This window comes from Rattus norvegicus, chromosome 14, assembly GCF_021556685.1.
Source record: "Rattus norvegicus strain SHRSP/BbbUtx chromosome 14, alternate assembly SHRSP_T2T, whole genome shotgun sequence".
Taxonomy (NCBI): Eukaryota; Metazoa; Chordata; class Mammalia; order Rodentia; family Muridae; genus Rattus; species Rattus norvegicus.
Genome location: NC_141547.1, coordinates 109,160,990 through 109,180,690, shown reverse-complemented (window position 1 = coordinate 109,180,690; position 19,701 = coordinate 109,160,990). Strand labels below are relative to the sequence as shown.

Below are 19,701 nucleotides of genomic sequence, written 5' to 3'. Positions count from 1 at the left end.
GAATCTCAGGAGACTTTGAATTTTTAACATTATTGAGACTGCTATAGATTATGGGGACTTGGGAAGTTGGATTAAATGTACTTTGCATTATGCTATGTTTAGGTATGGGCCATACAGACTCATGTGTTTGAACAAGTCAATGGGAACCAGAGAGTGGAATGGGATGATTTGTATAAGCTCCGCCCAGGGGATGGCAGTACTAGGTGTGGCCCTGTTGGAGGAGGTGTGGCCTTGTTGAGGGAGGTGTGGCCTTGTTGGAGTGGGTGTGTCACTTTGGCATGACCTTTCAGACCCTCATTCTAGCTGCCTGGAAGCCAGTATTCTGCTAGCAGCCTTCAGATGAAGACGTAAAACTCTCAGCTCCTCCTGCACCAGGCTTGCCTGGATGCTGCCCTGCTCCCGCCTTGATGATAATGGACTGAACCACTGAACCTCTGAACCTGTAAGCCAGCCCCAGTCAAATGTTGTCTTTGATAAGACTTGCATTGGTCATGGTGTCTGCTCACAGCAGTAAATCAGTGGGTGTGGATTTATAGACTGATGGTCTCTGGTTATCTATGTCAACTTCAGACAAGCTGGAGTTATCACAGAGAAAGGGGCCTCCCTTGAGAAATTGCCTCCATGAGATCCAGCTGTAAGGCATTTTCTCAATCAGTGATCAATGGAGGAGGACCCAGCCTGTTGTGGGTGGGGCCAACCCTGGGCTGGGGGTCCTGGATTCTATACAAAAGCAGGCTGAGCAAGCCATGGGGAAGCAAGCCAGGGAGCAGCACCCTCCATGGCCTCTGCATCAGCTCCTGCCTCCAGGAACCTGATCTGCTTGAGTTCCAGTCCTGACTTCCTTTGGTGATGAACAGCAACGTGGAAGTGTGAGCTGAATAAACCCTTTCCTCCCCAGCTTGCTTCCTGGTCATGATGTTTTGTGAAGGAACAGAAACCCTGACTAAGACAGTTATGTAGTCTTTGTTCTATCTCAGTGGGAACTGCGTGGCTCTAACTTTCAGCCTGATAGTCCAAGTGGAAGTTGCAGAAAGAAAAAGGAACACTTGGAAAAGTGATTTTAGCATTTATTACTAAGTTGTAAAACGTTTCCTATGAAAGCTCTCTAAGCAAAAGGGGGAAAACAGAATGAATGAAAAAGGGGGATAAGGGAAATATTTCCCTCTCCTCTCTTTGTCCTCAGTACGTATACATCTTTCAGAATAGAAGAACGCATGTTAAAGAGTTGAGCACAAGTTTACACAGAAATTTAAATCAGACATTGAATAAAAAGCTAACATCAGTGAATGTTTACATGCATATCCATTAGGAGAAATTACCTGGCTAAACGTTCATCACCTGTCTCAGCTCCACAGGTTCATCAAGATTTTAAAACCAAGTAACTAAGTTATTAGTGAAGTTTTGTATAGATAAACTCAGTCAATATCTTATCTTCTGTCCTAAAATAAGTCATTAGTTCCTTTTGATGACCTTCGGTGAACGGTTTTACAACCTCTTGGAATGTGCTCTGAGAGGTAGAAAGTCTGACTACCATCTAGAAGCCACGAACCGCTAACACGTGGGGAACTGGCAGAGCTCTCATTGCTGTTTTGACTATCAGAACGGACCTACACTAGCAGTCCTGCAATAAAATATCTTAACAAATACTGATATAATTTCAGGAATTCTTATAGGATCATCAATAAGTATCAAGAAATCATCTATCTCTCTACGTAGCCTCACTACAAGACAGAAAATCTTCATAAATGTGCAGAGAGCTGCTCAAAATGGTGGGCTAATACCTAGTGATTGTCCCATATGTTTAATGACAGGAAAAGCATATTAATAGCAGGAATCTTTCCTAGAGTGGTTTTCTCCTGGGCCCTGACTACGGGAGGACATCTGCAATGGATTACTATACCAAGGAAGACCATCTCAGGAAGATCACCTGCCAGTTATTAGCTTGTTGGCTCCTGACACTAACCTAACCATGACCCGGAACTGCCCTTCCACCCCTAACCTGTCCCTAAGCTCAGCCTCAGCCCTGACCGTCTAATCATATCCCCCTAACCCTCTAACCCTAACCCTTAACTTTGTAACCCCAACCACCTTAAACCCTAACCTTCTAACCCACCCGGCCTCACTACATCAAACTCTTGGCCTTTACTTTGACCAGGTGATTGATTCTGTTATGGATCTATGCAGATTTCAAAACACAGAGACTTTACCACATTGAGCACATCCATAAGGTTTTTCTCCAGTATGGGTTCTTTTGTGCATCCAGAGATAACTGTGAAGGGCAAAGGCTGTACACTGCTTCCATTCACAGGGTTTCAGGGAATGGAAGTGTGAATACTTCTGCTATAGCGAGGACTACAGAAATGTTCAAAGGCTTCGCTATATCCAACACTTTCACAGGGGGTCTCTCTCGTGTAATATCTTTTATGCCTTTTGTCTTAATTTGGATTTTATTGCTGTGAAAATGTACTATGACCAAGGCAACTCTTATAAAGGGCAACCTTTAATTGGTGGGTGGTGTACAGATTCAGTCTATTATCATCAAGGCTGAAGAATGGCAGTGTCCAAGTAAACACGGTGCTGTAGGAGCCGAGAGTTCTACATCTTGATCAGAAGGCAGCAGGAGAAGACTCTTCTGCCCTGGGTGGAGCTTAAGCATAGGACCTCAAAGTCCAGCCCCACAGTGACACAGTTCCTTAGAGGCCACATCTCCGAATAGTGCCACTAGCTATGGGCCAAGCATATTCAAACCACCCTATCTCTGAAGATCATTCCGACCTGTAAAGACTTTACCACGTTGGTTACATCCATAGGGTTACTTTCTAGTATGTGTTCTTGTATGCACTCGGAGGTGACCTGATTGTGAATAGCCTTTACCACATTGATCACATTCATGGGGTTTCTTTCCAGTGTGTGTGAGTTCTCTTATGTACGAGGAGATAACTAGGATATGCAAAGGCTTTACCACACTGATCACATTTGTAAGGTTTCTCTCCAGTATGTGTTACTTTATGCAGTTGGAAATGACTCTGTTGTGCAAAGGCTTTACCACATTGATCACATTCATAGGGTTTCTCTCCAGTGTGAGTTCTCTTATGTACGTGGAGATAACTAGGATATGCAAAGGCTTTACCACACTGATCACATTTGTAAGGTTTCTCTCCACTATGTGTTACTTTATGCAGTTGGAAATGACTGTGTCGTGCAAAGGCTTTACCACATTGATCACATTCATAGGGTTTCTCTCCAGTGTGAGTTCTCTTATGTACGTAGAGATAACTAGGATATGCAAAGGCTTTACCACACTGATCACATTTGTAAGGTTTCTCTCCAGTATGTGTTACTTTATGCAGTTGGAGATGACTGTGTCGTGCAAAGGCTTTACCACATTGATCACATTCATAGGGTTTCTCTCCAGTGTGAGTTCTCTTATGTACGTAGAGATAACTAGGATATGCAAAGGCTTTACCACACTGATCACATTTGTAAGGTTTCTCTCCAGTATGTGTTACTTTATGCAGTTGGAGATGACCATGTCCTGCAAAGGCTTTACCACATTCGTTACATTTGTAGGGCTTTACTCCAGTATGTGTTGCTTTATGTATTTGGAGAGCAGTGCTAAATGCAAAGGCTTTACCACACTGATCACATTTGTAAGGTTTCTCTCCAGTATGTGTTACTTTATGCAGTTGGAAATGACTCTGTTGTGCAAAGGCTTTACCACATTGATCACATTCATAGGGTTTCTCTCCAGTGTGAGTTCTCTTATGTACGTGGAGATAACTAGGATATGCAAAGGCTTTACCACACTGATCACATTTGTAAGGTTTCTCTCCAGTATGTGTTACTTTATGCATTTGGAGATTACTGTGTCGTGCAAAGGCTTTACCACATTCGTTACATTTGTAAGGTTTCTCTCCAGTATGAATCCTTTCATGTCTTCGAAGATGACAAGGATATGCAAAGGCTTTGCCACATTGATTACATTCATAGGGTTTCTCTCCAGAGTGAGTTCTTTTATGTACTTGAAGATAACCAGGATATGCAAAGGCTTTACCACACTGATTACATTTGTACATTTTCTCTCCAGTATGTGTTACTTTATGCATTTGGAGATGGCTGTGTCCTGCAAAGGCTTTACCACACTGATTACACTTGTAAGTTTTCTCTCCAGTATGTGTCCTTTTATGTCCTTGGAGATGACTGTGTTGTGAAAAGGCTTTACCACACTGACTACATTTGTAGGGTTTCTCTTCCGCAGGTATTATATTATGCATTTGGAGACTACTGTGATGTGCAGAGGATTTACCTTTTTGAATACCTTCATAGGGTTTCTCTCCAGTATGAATTCTTTCACACCTTTGAGGATAACTGTGACATGCAAAGGCTTTACCACACTGCGTATATTCAGAGGGCTTCTCTCCAGTAGAACTTCTTTTATGCCTGTAAAGATAATTGGCACAGGTGAAGCTTTACCAAATTCTATATACCAATTAATCTCTTTACCTGCAGGACTTAATTCTACAATGTGGTCTAATTATAAAGAGAAATCACATCTTAAGGGTTTATCACTTAGTTTACAATCATGGTTTCCCCTTCATTGTGGGTTGTTTTGTGTCTTTTAAGACACCTGTAATGGTAACATGGCTCACATCTGTAGCGTCCTTTTTCTCTATGAGATTTTTTCACATATTTGAAGGGGAATGGAAGATCTCAGAGCTTTACCACACTAAGTGCATTCATAAATTTTCCTATATTGTGAAATATACTATGTTTACATACTATATTGGCAAAGAAACCCTGGACAAAACAGAACACAATTTCCACATTCCTAGTACTCATAAGGATGATCTGCAGTGTGAGTTTATTCCCAGTGAAGTTGGAAATTCAACCAATTATAAACTTGTTCAAACTGAGAACGTCTACTCAAATGGGAACTGCTATATATATTCTAATTGTTCTGGGAGAGAGAGAGGTACATCGCTTCTTTCCATATCCCTATGTCCACATGGCTTGTATCCATTGTGACACATGGTATAGCTATTAAAAGGAGAATAAGAAATTGAAGATTTCTACATTGCATTCACACCGTTTGAATTTTTGTTCATCAGACATGTGGTAATGGGATTAAGGTTTCTCCTCAACAACATTCTTGACTCTCATAAACTGCCCCCTGACTTAAACTTGGCAATGTTACTATATAAGTAATCAATTTTACTAATGTATATTTGGTTATTAGAAACATATACTGATCCTATTCAATATGTCAATGTAGATATAAATATATATCTTTTGCAGTATGTGAGTGGTGTGAAACTAAACAGAGTGGCCGTTCTACAGAGTAGCTTTAGTGTTGCTAGGATTCAAATGGTAATGTCTGCTAAGGCATCACTTCCTTTTCTTCTTTCTTAGAGGAAAACACAATCAGACACCTGACATTGAGGCACATGGTTTGTGAGAATTTAATGATCACAGATACACCTGAAGAAGTACTTTTTTACATTGTTGCTTTTCTTTAAAACTTCCAGGACACATTAAAATTTCTTCAAAGCATATTCATAGCAATTTGCACTCGAAAATTACCTTCCATGTCTTCTGGAACTTTGACAATGTTCTTCAATATTACGGTCTCCCCAATTGTAGCCTAAAATATAGTTCCAGAAAATGTATAAATATATCATTGGAAATTAGGCAAAATTTAAGTTGCTATGTTTAGCAAACCTGATTTATTCACCTCCTTCTTCCTCAATCTCAATTGAAATTATAGAAAAGCATTAGTAGCAAAGAGATAGTTGTTCCCTTATTTTAAAAAGTGAGCCCTGGGTTCGGTCCCCAGCTCCGAAAAAAAAAGAATAGAAAAAAAAAAAGTGAAAGAGGGGTTGGGGATTTAGCTCAGTGGTAGAGCGCTTGCCTAGCAAGTGCAAGGCCCTGGGTTCGGTCCCCAGCTCAAAAAAAAAAAAAAAAAAAAAAAAAAAGTGAAAGAAAGTTCACTATCTTACCTACAGCAGTGAGGTTCCTGTAGGTCTCCAGCATCACATCTTTGTAGAGATTCTTCTGTGAAGGATCCAGCAAAGCCCATTCTTCTGGAGTCAAGTTCACATGCACATCATCATAGGTCACTGCATCCTAACATATCCCACACATGTGTACATCAGAATCCATGATACTGACATCACTGTAAATGTATGCTTCACACCTAATCACTGTATGATTCTGGTGCTTCCCCCACTTATTTCTTGACACAGAAGTTCTAATGTAATTACCAAGTCATCGAAGAAGGAAACTGAATAATGAGGTTCACCTCTGTCACCTCATTGCCCTTTGAATAGGATATAGAGCCTTGCAAGAGAAATGCCAATTAAAAGAGGGGGTGGGGGAGGAAGAGGGAGAAGGGGAGGGAGGGAGGGAGGGGGGGGGCATGACAAGCAAAGAGTACTGAGCACACATCAGAGAAATTGTATGAACAGTTACTAACTACGGAAAATGATGGCCAAGCTGAGTGTATTGCCTCTTGCAAGCGTTGAATCCCAGCATTCAGGAGGCAGAGGCCGGTATCTCTCGCTGAGTTGGATGCCAGCCTGGTCTATCCAGGACATCCAGAGGTGCATATTAAGACCCTGTCTCCCCTGTAAAAAATCAATCAAAGATAGGAAGGACTTGCAGGTTTTTACTGGAGTTCCTACAAAGAATTACATATTCACTCCAGTTCTGTATTCATCCTCAGCAATCCTGAAGTGCCCTAGAGCTTAAACTCTAACAGTAATGAGATCTTACTAAGGGGGATGCATCCTTAAACCATACAGATGGACAGGTGAAATATTGGCAATGTAAAGGTTGATTCTAAACCAGCAGCATAGGACAGGAGAGAAGGCTCAGCCTAAGTACTGTGAGCCAGTACTTACAAGGGGCTCACAAGTATTCATTACTCAAAGTTCAGGGATCTGAAGCCACCCTCTGACTACTATGGGGACCAGGCATACATGATGTGCATATTCATGCACAGGCAAAATACTCATATTCATTCAAAAAATAAAAACAAACAAGAGGTAGGAAGAATGTCACCTGCAATCCAGTGACTCAGAAAGCTCGGCAGTGAAGCGCAGGCAATATTAATGTCCTGAATACACGACATGCTGAGAAAGGGAATATTCTCCCTCCCAAATTTCAAAGTTCACAATGTGGATGAAGATCAGCACAACAGCATATGCTTGACTTGTACCAAAACCAACATCCCACGCCCATCAGTCAAAAATATAAAAACAAACAAACAAACAAACAAACAAACAAACAGCAAAATCTAGGCATACTGGCCCACATTTAATCCCAGCTCTCTGGAGCCAGGGTCACGTGGACCTTTAGGTTTGAGGCTCACATGTTCTACACCCCTACTCTCAGGACAGCCAGGCCACACAGAGAAACTTTGTCTTTAAAAACTGAAACCAAAACAACAAAATTAGAAATATAAAAACACCAGGCTCCCAAAATAGTTTAGCATTGAATAACAACAGTTTCAACTGCGTCTCCTGTGATTTAGGAAGTCTATAATGGTGAAGGCAAGACAACATGAGAACGAAGCTGACTTATCAGATTCAATCACAACACAGTAGACACACACACGCACACATACACACACACAGAGAGACAGACAAACACACACAGACACACAGAGACAGAGACAGACAGAAGACGCACAGAGACATAGAGACAGACAGACAGACAGACAGACACACACACACAGACACACACACACACACAGACACACCAGGAAACAGGGTGAGTCTACAGACACTCAAATCTCATCCACAATAAGCAACAGAAAGGTTCCTCCTAGAAAAGCTTTTATTGAGAGGACTGAGTTGGCCAGAGCCAGGCTGACTCCATGACAGGCTGAGAAATGACAGTCAGGGAGACTAGGCCGAAGTCTCTGTTTCCCAGAACTGGAAAAATCCTAAACAAGTTGATTCCAGGAAAACCTCCCCTCACAGGAAGCCAATCAGGAGCTGCCAGGAGCTGCCCCGGCCACCAGTACTGAGCCAAGAATAGTTAATCAGCAGTGGTTCCAGAAATTTCCCTAAATTCCCCAGATATTGACCAATCCCAAAGACACCAATAGCCCTGGAAATTGAGCCAACCAATCGGGATAAAGGTCACCTGCTCCTCTCTGGAATTCCCCTCATTGAGTTTCAATTGAGCTTGCAAAGCTCACATGTCTGTCTCCACCCTGGTGAATGGTAAACCCCTGCATGACAGAATTCTGCAGAGTAAAACGCTCTTTCCGTTTGCAAGGTATCTGAGTCTGGGGTCTTCCTTCAGTGACTCTTGGACCCTAACATTATAAATTCCCCCACAGAAAGCTACAAAGGAGAGAAGCGTTCAAAGACATCATCCTGTCTGGGGGCTTTCTGACTCCATCAACTACATTCTCACCCCGGTCACTGTAGGCTCATGGTCATCCATGATGAAAATGCATTTAGTTTAACTTCAATGATCCTAGCAGCCTGCAGCAGCCTCTACACTCTACAAATGCCCAAAGTCTCGTCTGACACTCCTGATTGCCACAGCTTGTAAAATCAGAGAGCGAGTTATATCTTCCCAACACACAAAGGCACAGAATATGCATCCCATTCCAGTAGAGAGGAATGTGTACACAGGGAGGGAGGATTGGAGAGAAGCAAGAAACCCAGCAGGACAAACACCAAATCCCGTAGCTCTGTCTCAGACACATGGGGCCTCAGCCTCAAAAGGCTTACATGGCCCTATCCCAGCAACTTCTCATACATCTCTCGGCTTCGTTACCTCCACTCCCTATATGCAGCTCTCCATGACAGGTGTCCCATAGCTTAAGGATCTCAATATCTTCTGGTCTCAAAATGCAACTCAGGCTTCACGCTCACCGGTTCATGCAATGCACTCTCACAGCATCCTCCCTCCCTGGGGTTCTGCCAAACATAGATGCCTGAACAGTGCTGAACTGAAACCACAGGGAAAGAATCATGACTTAAATTTTACATCTTTCTTATTTCCAGAACTTGGGTGATCCTGCAAGGTTTGGATTCTAAATTGGGGTGGACCCTGCTCCACCAGCTTGGACCACAGCTGTAGCAGGTTTTGTATGAAGTTCCTTCCTGTGTCTAGGATTCACTTTGCCTACTCCTTCCATTACTTGAAGGCTTAGCATGAGGGAGTGTTTCCCTCAGGACACCTTCTGCGATGGTTTGTATATGCTGGCCCAGGAAGTAACACTATTTAGAGGTGTGTCCTTGCTGGAGTAGGTGTGCCGCTGTGGCCATGGGCTTTAAGACCCTACTCCTAGCTGCCTGGAAGCCAGTATTCTGCTAGCAGCCCTCAGATGGAGACGAAGAACTCTCAGCTCCTCCTGCACCAGGCCTGCCTGAATGCTGCCACGCTCCTGCCTTGATGATAACGGACTGAACCTCTTAACCTGTAAGCCACCCCAATTAAATGTTGTCCTTGGTCACGGTGTCTGTTCACAGCAGTAAAATCCCTAACTAAGGCACCTTCTTAGGCTTTCGATCCTGAGCAAGGACCTGCTCTTTAGTGGTGATGATCTCTTTGAAAATTCATACCTGTCTCAGCATTTGGCTGCCACCTGAAACTTCCCAGACCTGTTTTTCTCTATAAACCACAGACTCTGTATTAATTCTACCCCACTTCTTGCTTTTTTTCCCCCACTGTAGTCGTGAATGAGGTACTAGTAATAATCATCCAACAGATTCAATATTCCACGTAAAAATACAGCCTATTATTTTGTAATTCTGCCTTAATCAATTTCTCAGGGCATGAGAAAAATATGACTTCTGTCTGCATTTCTGACAAAACTCAAATCTTCCAGGTGCTACAAGAAGAGAGGGAGGTGCCTCTGGCTATGAACAGATGTCCTGGGCTGGAGAGATGGCTCAGTGGTTAAGAACACTGACTGCTCTTATAGAGGTCCTGAGTTCAAATCCCAGCAACCACATGGTGGCTCACAACCATCTGTAATGCGTTCTGATGCCCTGTTCTGGTGTCTGAAGACAGCTGCAGTGCACTCACATCAATAAAATAAACAAATCTTTAGAAAAAAAGAGAACAGGTGTCCTAAGTATACTTCAACAAATTACTACTTGTTAGCTTTTGGCTTTGCTTCCCACACTACTGTGGGGTATAAAAAGTCTATGAAAAATAAACTCAAGGCTCTGAGTGCTGCACTAACCAGCAGGCCTCCCAAATCTAACTCCTGGCTTTGCATCTTTTTTCTGCCTTTCCTATCTTTCATCCTCCAATCTCCTCAGACACTGTTCAACGCGTGCTGGTGGGTTGACTGCAAGGAAAGAAATTAGATTCAAGGATCTCTTTCTCTTCAGTCCTTGTTTCTCTCCTATCTGGTGTTAGTGGTGGAAGGGGGACGGGGGATTAATGGTGGAGAAAAAGGAAAAACCATAAAGTAGCAAAGCCCAGCTACACTGGTTATTGCTAAAAGAGGAGCTGACCTAGGGCACATTTTGCATCCCGTGTATGCTGTCACCCTTAGGTCCCTGTTAGGTTCACGTTGCAGGTTATGCTCTGAACAATTTAAACATGGACTGGAGACTGCAGGTCTAGCCACTTAAACAGATGGGACATTTACACAGTGAGTGGAAGGTCCCAGACGATGAAAAACATATACGGGAGGTCTTACACAAGCGATGTCTTATGCTAAGTTCACTTCTTAAGAAGAGTGTCACCTCGTACACCACTCACATGTGGTAAATGGAAGGAAACGAGAGACTTCTATGAAGTCACAGAAGCAACAGGTCACACTCAGGAGTCTAACCAAACAGTGGGAACTCAGGGAATCTCAGAAACATTACTGACCAAGCCAACAGTGGCCTTGGGACGGACACCAAAATCTCATAAGGTGGGAAGAGTTGTGTTCTCCGAATCTGAAGCAACCCCTCCCCGAGGCCCTGGCCTCTGAGGTTACCATCTCCCCCAGCCATATTCATGGTGTAGAGAAGGAGCGCTGTTTTCCGTCTATACCTCAGCCTCAGGAAAAGCTCACAAGGCCTAGGCCTTAGACTGGCTGTGCCAAGCATGTTCCTGGGTTTCAAAAGGAGCTATGTCATGGGGACCTCAGGGAAAGAAAGCCTTGCTTGACCTGCCCAGCACTCAACACAACCATGGATTTTAACCTTTTCAAATGGTTGTCAGCAGGTGTCATCCTGCCCATGTGGCAAAACTGAGTTTTTCTCAAGAAGAACTGAACGTTTATTGCACACCAGGCCCTAATGTTGATTGTGCTCCTGTAATGCCCCACTGAGCAGCTTGTTAGAGGCCTGCTCTTTGACATGGGGATGGGCCTGGTGGCTGGTTGTAAGTCACACTTTGTTTCCTTTGTTATGGCTTGGAGCCATGTTTCTGGACAACCCTGGTGGCATCCTGATCTCTAACAGGCCAGGTTAGCACACTTACCTGTGGGGTGCTTTACAGGCAGCCCTCCCTCAGCTAAGTTTTCGGTGTGACTTTCGATATCCTAAGAATTAGTAAATACTTTACACCGTCAATTCTACTGTTTTACATCACAGCGCGATATTGAATGGCTACCCAGCACTAGAGATGCCTTTTACAACCTCCACAAAATAACTCCAAATGGATTTTACACCTTAATTTTAGACATTGCTTTTTTTTTTTTCCCGGAGCTGAGGACCAAACCCAGGGCCTTGTGCTTGCTAGGCAAGCGCTCTACCACTGGGCTAAATCCCCAACCCCTATACCTTAATTTTAAATGTTAAGAACGGAACTGGTGGGCTGGAGGGATGGCTCAGTGGTTAAGAGCACTGACTGCTCTTCCAAAGGTCCTGAGTTCAATTCCCAGTAACCACATGGTGGCTCACAACCATCTGTAATGAGACTGGATGCTCTCTTCTGGTGTGTCAGCTACAGTATATATATATATATATATATATATATATTTATACATTTTTTTTTCTTTTTAAAGAAAGGAACTGCTAGAAACTAGGGCTCTCTGGACTTGGCATCCTGACAAGCCACTCTCCCAAATGCTGTGCGCGGATGCAGCCCCACCGTGAAGTTATTCGGGGGCTACCACTGGGTCGAGCTAGTGGCTAGGAGCGCATGAGATCGCACAGGTGGCCGCGTATGGATGCGGGTTCCCCCTCGCCCCCGCCCCAGGAAAAACCCACCACATCGGCTCCCACTGCCCAGCCCCCTGCTCCTCCCGGTCTTTGGCAGTGACCCTGTGCTCACCATGCCACAACTGCAGAGCCTGCCTGAGCGCGCCCCACAGCATCCAGTTGCAGGACAGAGGCTTCGAGCCCGTGCAGCTCCTGGGAAGAAGCCGCCGCGTGGTCGCAGAAGATCCCGCCTCCTATTCTGATTGGCACAACTGGAGGCTTTGATTGGCCAGTGAGTCTTGAATGGCACGAGCACCTTCCTTAGGAGTAGAGCGTGCATAAGGGACTCAGTAGAGGTTCTTGACCTGGGCTTCCAGTCCAGGACCGGATCTTTTCCAGATCTGCAGAGATTGTAGCTCTTGTGCTGGTTCACCGATAGCCTAACCATCTGTCTCCGGGACCAGCCCCAGGGAGGCCCTACCACTCCACCCACCACTGCTCAGTCGCCCGCTCCTCCCCTGTGTGGGCAGTGACCCTGTGCTCACCAGGTCCTGACTTCAGCCTGAGCTCCCCTCGCAGCACCCAGTAGGCTCTTTCCCTTCTTCCTCCTGGAATCAGGGTAAATAGCTTACATAGCCCATTACTCAACTTGCAGTAAGTTATCGATCTGTCCCACAAGCGGAAGGGGACCCACGATATTAATAATTAAAGAGAGATTTTGGGAAAATAGGATTTTTGGTTTCTGGCTGCTGTGATTCACGTAATTTAACAGGGAGGAATTAGCTAGATTGAGTTATACAGTCATAATCTCACCTGGTAATTAAGCTAAAACCGTATCTTTACTTTGGTATAGAATTTGTTAAAAAATTTTAAAAGTACAAGGTTTAGAGTCAGTCCTTCTATTGATGCCATTACGAATTTCTGAGCTGATTACACATGTGATTTAAGGGCCAAATAGAAAATTCAGGGCTCTGAGTTTGCTAGTGTACTTTCAAGATAATAAGATAAAAATGGAAAACAGTCCAGATTGTTCTATATAGATAGACGGTTGTCAAAAATGTCAGAAATCCACAACCTCTCAGGTCTGGAAGCCATGTTAGTCTTCCTATGTTTATAGATAGTTGGTCATTCTCAGATTTCTGACTGGGTTGAAGACTGATTATAGTCTCATAGCCTATCAGTCTGTTTAACTCTGAAAATACATATTTTATTAGATAGTTATCAGATAGTATACAAGCTAGCCAGGATATTACATAGATTTTAAGCCTTTCTTAAGCTGGAATGGATAACTAAATGTTCTGCTTAACTGATATAGTGTTGGACTGGGTGTTAGATATATTTTATGCTTTTAATTACAAAATGATAATAGTTGTGCTCAGCTTATATTTGAGAGAAAAGTTTTTTTTTAATTAGACAAAAAGGGTGAAATGCGGGATGGTGTCATACAGGTGAGGCAGGTACGGGATAGAATGAGTCCTGTCATTGGACGAGAAGGAAGGGTGGGCGGGAGAAAAGCTTGAAGGAAGAGGAGGAGACTGAAATGGAAAGGACTTGAGACTGGAGGAGAAGGTAGAGAAGCCACGGAGAGAACATGGAGGCTGACGTTAAGATTCCACCCTGTGTATTTATAGGTTGTTATGAATGTTCTTAAGGGATGGATGTGTACAGGGCCTTGTATGTATAAGTGGGCGATTATATCTTATCCATCGGATCAGGGGTTGTTGTGTTGTGTGTTCTCTCATGTGGAGGATGGAGGTTGGGAGAGTGTGTGGCAGCAGAGACACTGGGCCGCCCCAGGGTTGGGATGTGAGTTTCTGCCAAGAGCAGATATCTTGGGGCACTGCAGTGCTAGACCCAGTGGGAGTAGAAGAAAACCATTTAATATAATTTTAGAGCAACAGATATAGATGAGGAAAAATGAAAGGAGAAAGGAGAAGGAGGACGGAGAGACATTTAAAAGATGTTACTTCTGTATCAAACATGCAGAGATCTAACTGCTTATCACGGTTTCCTAATAAACCAATGTATTTTCTTAGAATCCACATTGTATTGACTATTGAACACTACACAATTTTACATAGGAGGCCTGACCAGACGTGATATCGATGAGGGGGCCTGGAACCAACGTCCCATGTATACAGAGAACTGACTGTTACCTACACCTTACAAAAAGTGTCAAGGTGATCATCAGAATCTAAGGGAAAATTCATTAATGCAGATGAGTCTGACCCATGTATGGCTACACAGGGTCAGTGTGGGGAGGTGGCACAGACTCAGTGATCAGCAAGATCCCTCCCTCCTGTCTCTTCATAGCCTGCTCTATGACCAGAGTTGTCCAAAGAGAAAATAGAAGGCAAGACCCAGAGATAGTAACCAGTGCTCTCTGCTTTTTAACTTCTCTCTGAAGATATTGGTTGGGAGGTCACCTACAGGAAGTGCATTAAACAGCATCCACCATAAACCTGACGGATCTCCCGCTTCTGTGCACAGCAAATGCCCATTACTCACAGGTGCAATGGTACTTTTCAAGGGAGGACACAGGGAGCGAGGTGGGATCCACTTCTCCTGCTTGTCGTGGGCCAGCCTCTCTGTGGTTGATGGAGCAAGATTTCTTCCATTCAAAGCAATGAAACATCTACTGCTGTGCGCTAAGAGGCAGAGATTTTGATCAGTGTCTTCATTACCTGCCCAGGACCTTGAGTTTAGATACGACCATGGACAGAATCCCCAGGATGGCACAGTGGCTTTATAAGGACAAGTAGAGAAACCTGGTTCTCACATCTGCTCTGTCCCCCTAGTGATGCCCTGGTCATGTTACGATGTAGCAAGAGGGCCCTAGTCAGACACTGTTGCTGGGTTCTTGAAACTCCCAGTCTCCACAGTGGAGAGCCCAACAAATCTATTTTCTTTAAGAAATTACCCAGGCTGTGGCATGTGGTTACAATTACAGAAAATGAACTAAGATAGTATCTTTTGTTTTCTAGTCAATTTGAGTATAGAAACTTTGAGGGATATAAATATAGATTTAAAGAATGTAGTAAGGACCAGTGGAGTGGGATGATGATCTGAGTTTTAGCCCCAGAACTGATATGGTGGAAGGAGAGAAGTAACTTCTGAATGTTGTCCTCTTGTCTCTACACGTGCACTGTGGCACTCACATGTGTGAGGGTAGGAACTCCACCCACACATGTAAATAAATATTTTAAAGTCATTTTATTTGTACCATTTAACTCAACAATATTAATTAATTAATACTGATTTAGTGACACAGTATTCAAAGCACATGCCATACTGTATTCATTCAATACCATTAATTTTTCTACTTTTGTTTCCAGTTTTATATGAACTTTTCATGTGACTATTTGCTATAGGTATTTTTAAAATATTTATTTATTATGTGTACATTGTACAGCTTTCTGCCTGCATGTAGACCTGCAGGACAGAAGAGGCATCGGATCCCATTACAGATGGTTGTGAGCCACCATGTGGTTGCTGGGAATTGAACTCAGGATCTCTGGAAGAGCAGTCAGTGCTCCTAACCACTGAGCCATCTCTCCAGCCCCGCTGTAGGTATTTTTATAATTCCTACTGTCAGTGTTCAGTCTCTTAGAATCATTCTAAAGTGCAAGACTTTTGGTTGTGGCCTATTGAAGGCTGTGGCCGTGACAACTAGAAAAGAAGTTCAAACCACAAGCTTCCGTTGACTGGAAAATAAGCTCAATTCATAAGCTTCGACCTTATGATTGACTAAGCAAGATGACTTTTTCATTGACCCATCATAAGCTTCAGAATTTGAACAATTACCCCTCTCTTGATTGATGTTTAAAGTCGGTGTATAGTGACTTTCAACCGTTCCCATGTGAGGCCCTTATTCCGATTATTAGCCCTTTCTCAAGTGCATTTCCTTTTTTGCTTTTAAGTGATCTCTCCAGTGGCCTCTGTTACCAGCCTAAACTGACATTATTGAAGGTGTTTCCAGATTAAATGTCAAAAATAATCTTATTGTGGTCACATTCTACATTGTGAAACTTTTAATGATTTGACATTAGATGTTTCTTCCTAATGAGTAAACTAACCCTAAACCTAACCCTCTAACCCTAACCCTCTAACCCTAACCCTAACCCTAACCCTAACCCCAGACCCACAACCCCCACCACAACCCTGACCCTAAGGAATTTGACGATGACTCACGGTCTGTAGTCCAGCTCCCTGTGTTGGTCACCTGAGCGTTCTAAGTCCAAGAATCTTGTAGTTGTTCGGTCCCAGGAAGCTCCTTGTTTCCGGGTATTCTGCACAAGGAGTGGATGTCCTGTCAGAAAGTGCAAGCAGGTGAAGAGGGAATCTGTCTTCTTCCAAGGTCCCGTGTCTATCTCCACCTGAAGCTGTGATATGATTAAAGGTGTGTATTCAAGCCTCAAGGTCTGGATTATCGGTGAGCCCCACAGTTTTGGATTGTAGTTAATTCAGATACAGTCAAGTTGACATCCAGGAAGAGCCATTACTTACACTAATATTTCCCACCTCCTGCCTCTCCAGTCTTCCTCTACACCTAGCCCCTTCCACTTCCACGTCTTTCGGTTGAAATGTAGATTATGCATAGAACAGAAAAATCCAATATTTGTATTTCTGAGTCTGACTATTTTCTTTAACATGATATCAATTTGGCCCTATTTTCCTGAAAAGATCTTTCACAATTTCGCTCTTTTTATGGCTGAATAAAATTCCATTACACGTGAGGCATAGTTTGTTTATCTATTCATCTCGAGCATCTAGACTGGTTCCACTTCCTGACTATTGTGGCAATAAACACAGATGTGCAAACGTCTCTGTGGTGCCCTGACTTAGCCTTCGGGTCTATAATAGACTTGGGTGGTGTAGCCACGGTACAGTTACATGGTCGTTCCTTTGGGGTGCGTCCCATGCTGATGTCCATGAGGCCCCAATAATTTACATTTGGATTTGCAGTCAACCCTTTGTTACTAGGAGAGGTCGGGCTGTCAGGGTTTTATGTTTTTGACAAACTGCATGCAGTGCCCTCATGCGCAGTGTATGAAAGTCTGTGAAATGTCCTTAGAGACAGAGTAAAGCAGGACAGGATCCAGCCAGGGGCGGTGCCCTCCTCCATCCTCGATCCTCCTACTTAACCTTAACAAGGAAAGTCCCTGCCATGACAGGGAAGAGGGGCCGCACTGGAGCCTCAGGGGCCGAACTGGAGCCTGAGGGGCTGCACTGGAGCCTGAGGGGATGCACAGACAGGTGAGCCACGTGACAGGAAGGGAGCAAGGACAGCAGGAAGCCATTTGACACAGTGACTAAAGCTGGACAAGAATGATTTTCACGATCATCTGACTGACAATGTCACAAGGACGACCTGGAAAGATTTCCGTGCTCGCCCTCTACTGCGCATTATCCGTAAAATGACAACCTCGATGTGACAAACGGATCAAAGGATACGTGCCAGCATCCCCAGGTACAAAGTCCTCCCTTCCCTAAATAGGACGCCTCCCCAAGACTGAAAGGGGGACCCCCAAAAGTTGTACCTATGGAGAGGCCGCTGTGTCTGCTCCAGGGAGACAGTCGCTATGCATTGTACTTCCCCACCCCTGCTCCTTCCATCTGCTGCACCCACGGGAGGTAAGGGGTGAGGGAAGGCACTGCTGCCCTCTGAAGATCACGCCACTGGACGGGCCGGGCAGAAAGACACAAGCGAAGAGGAAAGTTGTTAGTGTTTCTAGTGTGTGTGATCTGTACTGAAAGCCATGCTGCAGAAGGAGCAACAGCCTGGGATTTATGAATGAAAGACACACTCGCACGAACACAGGCACGCAGGCATGAACACACACCCACACACATAGGCACGCACACACTCAGGCATGCACGCAAATACATATATGCACGCACACACACGCACGCATGCATGCATACACAGTTAATTTTACAATGCCTTGACTCCTTAATGCTGAGCGTTTCTAATCCTCCCCGTTGCTGGCTAACGCCCCCACCCTGTACCCCCGAGTTAACTGTGCGACCGTGAACTTGTCCCTGGTTGAGCTAGGGGTCCAAGCACCAGAGTAGGAGCTTTGCCTGTTCCCGCGCACCAGGCCCTGTCAGTAGCTGCAGCCCACGGACACACACAGATTTGTGACCATCAGTGACGTAAGAGCAGCGCCCCAGGCCCCTCCACAGGCAGAGGACATGACCTGTGGTCAAGAAGGCTCAAGACAAATCTGCATTTTATGAGGTACCTAAAGGTGGAGGCCTAGCCAATGAGCTTTCCTTCCCAGAGACCCTGCAAAAGGGATTTAATCTCAGGCCCGCCCTGAGAAGTGGGGTACGGTTTTACACGTGCACTTTCCACCACGACAATAAACACCTCAGAACTTGGGCCACCTTTTCATCAGGATCCGCCGTGGGGAGCCACGGAGGCCTCGGCCCACAGAGCCGCTGTCTGATATCCGTGCATGGCCTCCGGGCGCTCCCAGCCGTGACCACCAAGCCCAAGCCTGCAGCCACCTTCAGGCCGAAGCCTCCCCGAGGGCCCGGGCTGAGCTCCCCGCTTCCCCAACCCAGCCCCGCGCCTGACCCAGCCTGCGGCCCCCACTCGGTTCCCAGCTCCTCCGCGGCTCCCGGTGGCGCCGGGATGTCCAGGAGCCTGAGTCCCGGACGGCCCCGGCCTCCCTGCAGCCCCCGGGACCCCCGAGCCAGCTCCTGTCCTGCACCGCAGACTGAGCTTCCCCACCCCTGGAGCGGTGTCCAGGGCTTCCCTGCGGCCCAAAACCTACCCTGAGACAGCGCGGGCTGAGCTCCTTCAGGTTTCCCGCGTTCCGCCTCAGCGGCCACGCCCCCTGGCAGAGCGGACGCGAGACCCACACAACCCTGCAACTCAATCTTCTAAAGTCTGGACTTCACCTCTGCTACCCCAAGGGCAGTTCCCGCGTCCACTTACCCTGGTTCTCACGTGACTGAGGCCCTGAGGTCCGACCTTCTCCCTCCTTCCTCTCCCGGTTCCTCACCTGCGGGAGCCTCCGAGCCCCGCCCCACTCACCTGCCCGCCCATTGGCCCGGGGCTCCTTATTGATCGTTCAGAAACCAACTGGGGGCGAGGACCCCCCACAGAGCACAGGGAATTGCGACGCTCGGCCTGGTTAAGTCAGGCCTTAGAACCCCAGCAAAAGCCACAGTGGAGGGACCACAGTGCGGGGAAGGAGCGGGAAGGGTTTTTCAGTCTTTTCCACACTTTTTATTCCGTCCTCTAACACTCGACCTTGCATCAACTTTAAACTTTACCCTTTCCTCCTATCCGCTTGTTCATCGTGAGACGCGGGAGGTCGATAACCGGGATCCCTTAGGGAAAAAGAGAGTTTCTTGAGGTAAAGGAACTCGTCCACTCTTCAAACCCTTCAGACCTGAGAGCAGATTTTACCTGAGTAGGCGGGAGGATAACTCACAGGCCTACGGATCAATAATGGCAGAGACTGAGCGGTTATCCGGATGCTCACCCGACTGGGATCATGTGGTGTCGATGGCTTCACTGGGGACCAAGGTCCCACCTCAGGGTCGGCCTTGGCCGCCAGGCCTGGCAACCCTGACC

At 45.4% G+C, this 19,701-nt stretch overlaps 1 protein-coding gene across 1 annotated transcript; it reads right to left on the bottom strand.

Moving 5' to 3' along the window:
- Positions 1-1,052: 1,052 nt before the first annotated feature.
- Positions 1,053-18,939, bottom strand: Zfp950l1 (zinc finger protein 950 like 1). The gene is made up of 7 exons (XM_087584608.1): positions 18,893-18,939; positions 16,302-16,419; positions 14,619-14,758; positions 12,244-12,430; positions 5,997-6,123; positions 5,581-5,641; positions 1,053-4,440 (listed from the first exon to the last, which is right to left on the bottom strand). Exons 4-7 carry the CDS (start codon positions 12,244-12,246, stop codon positions 2,889-2,891), a joined length of 1,743 nt encoding a protein of 580 aa, XP_087440734.1. The 5' UTR covers positions 12,247-12,430; positions 14,619-14,758; positions 16,302-16,419; positions 18,893-18,939; the 3' UTR covers positions 1,053-2,888.
- Between the last annotated feature and the right edge of the window lie 762 nt (positions 18,940-19,701).